Source organism: Galeopterus variegatus, unplaced genomic scaffold (assembly GCF_000696425.1).
Source record: "Galeopterus variegatus unplaced genomic scaffold, G_variegatus-3.0.2 Scaffold5666, whole genome shotgun sequence".
Classification (NCBI taxonomy): Eukaryota; Metazoa; Chordata; class Mammalia; order Dermoptera; family Cynocephalidae; genus Galeopterus; species Galeopterus variegatus.
This window is the reverse complement of record NW_007731777.1, coordinates 40,521-42,542: the sequence shown is the minus strand read 5'-3', so window position 1 is coordinate 42,542 and position 2,022 is coordinate 40,521. Positions and strand designations below refer to the sequence as shown.

At 32.1% G+C, this 2,022-nt stretch overlaps 1 protein-coding gene across 1 annotated transcript in view; it reads left to right on the top strand.

The window, feature by feature from the left end:
- The window catches only part of LOC103605231 (vacuolar protein sorting-associated protein 13C-like), a gene marked incomplete at its 3' end in the record, with an annotated part of 138,950 nt that overhangs the window by 98,010 nt on the left and 38,918 nt on the right, over window positions 1–2,022 (top strand). The window contains exon 21 of the mRNA XM_008589816.1: window positions 921–1,044. Coding sequence (XP_008588038.1) covers window positions 921–1,044 — 124 coding nt within the window. The remainder of the gene's footprint in view (window positions 1–920; window positions 1,045–2,022) is intronic.

Genomic DNA, 2,022 nt, shown 5'->3' with positions numbered 1-2,022 from the left:
CCCTCAGAGTTCCCTTAAACTAAACCTGGACTTATTTTTTCTTAGCTTTTAGACAAGTCTAGTTTATAGTATTTTATATATATATATGTATATTTTGGCTATTAAAACAAACAAAACCCCCCCCAAAATGTTTTGTGAAGGTTGGTGATTTGACATTGAGGAACAGATTTCTGTCTTTTCCTAGTTAGAGAGAAGCATGCCTAATTTTTATGGTTTCCAGAGTTTTTCCATACCAGGGTATTTCAAAAAGTTTGTGAAAAAATAGAATTAAAAGATAATATGAACCTTTCCATGACTTTTTGAATAGCCCCCATACAGTGTTATTTGTTGCTTACACATTTCAACTATAGGAAATTGTACACATATGAATATATATACTTAGAAGGTAAAGATTCAAGAAATATAGTCTTGAATTGATCCTTGCTTCCACTGGGAAGGGGGAAAAGGAAGTAGCAATTGAGCTGAGTTCTAATGGCCTAATTATTCTCTTAGTGTAATGGGGAGAAGAAACAAAATCCTGCTGTTTCCTGATGAGGGCTATAGGGTGCAGTAGGGGAGCTGAGCCATAAATGGCAATGACTCCTGAGAGATAGGAGGAGGAAGAGTTGCATGCCTAGACAGCTGTGTAACTGATCTCCTAATTAATGAAAAGTGCTGAGTACCTATTACTCAAATATAATAGAGATGCATGCTGAAATATATTCCTAACAAAGTATTTGCAAATATCAGAAAATTAAGCAAANGAGATGCATGCTGAAATATATTCCTAACAAAGTATTTGCAAATATCAGAAAATTAAGCAAAATGTGAATTCATTAAGGGCAGTGTTTTCATTTCAGTTAGGTTTTAAGAAAACACAAGTAAAGTATGTTGATGTGTGTACTTTTCTAACGTGAAAAAAATTTTTTTCTCCATTTTAGCTCAACAGTAAAGATCATGGTTTACGGAAGACTACTAATTCATCTCTGGAAGAAATAATGGATAAGGCATATGACAAGTTTGATGTCGAAATAAAGAGTGTGCAGCTACTCTTTGCAAGAGCAGGTAAACCATTGCTCACCTTTTAGGATATTGAGAGTATGTTGAGTAGCTTTGGTAATATTTGTGTGTATATATGTGTGCGTATATATAAACCCTGACAACTATTTTGCACACATATCCTGTTGCTCACTTAAGAAAACTAAAATAATAGCCTATCAGTGCCAATCATTGCCACAATTACAAATAGAAGTAAAAATTTGAGTATTCATTCATCTTAGGGTACCTAGCATCATTCATGACATATATTTTTCATTCACTCTAAGTCCATTCATGGCTTATATTTTGTAATGTGCCTATAAAACTGCTCACAACACAAAGTGGAAGTTGCAGTTGACTAGTGCTTTTGGGATGTCTCATTGTTTTTCTTTGCTGCTTTTACTGTTAAATATTTTACTATGTTAGCCTAGTCTTTATTTCAGCAACATTACATCTACTTTTGTAAATATGTGAGAAATATATGTATATAAAGTACTAGATATAGTCTTAAAATCTTGAAGGTAACTATTTTAATTATTTTTCAAAAGCTTTGGTGTTTTCTACTGCTTAAGTAAAGATTTTTGATTCTTTAGTTTCTAGAAGCAATAAATATTTATTAAATATTCTTAAGTCTATCACTTTGTGGTAGGTTATTAAGGGAAAGGACAGGCATAATCTCTGTGAACAGTTTATCTCTAGTGGGAGAGAGGAGATTTATTAATATGCAAATATGTATTACCCAGTTTTTATATATTAAGAGCCTATTAATTCATTAACGGGAAATATATTGATTCTTAATATATTTTACATATTAAGAGGCTATTAATTCCTTACACAGACCATTAAAACTGCCTTTTCTTTTGTATGTACTCAAGAATAATTATTTGAATTATGAGTGATAAAGGATGGTCAGTCATTGCCATCAGTAAAGGTCTGCATAGGACTCTGTTAGCCATTGGAAAATTTGTCTTTGGGACTTTATTTGAAGAAAAGTGATTTTTTTTT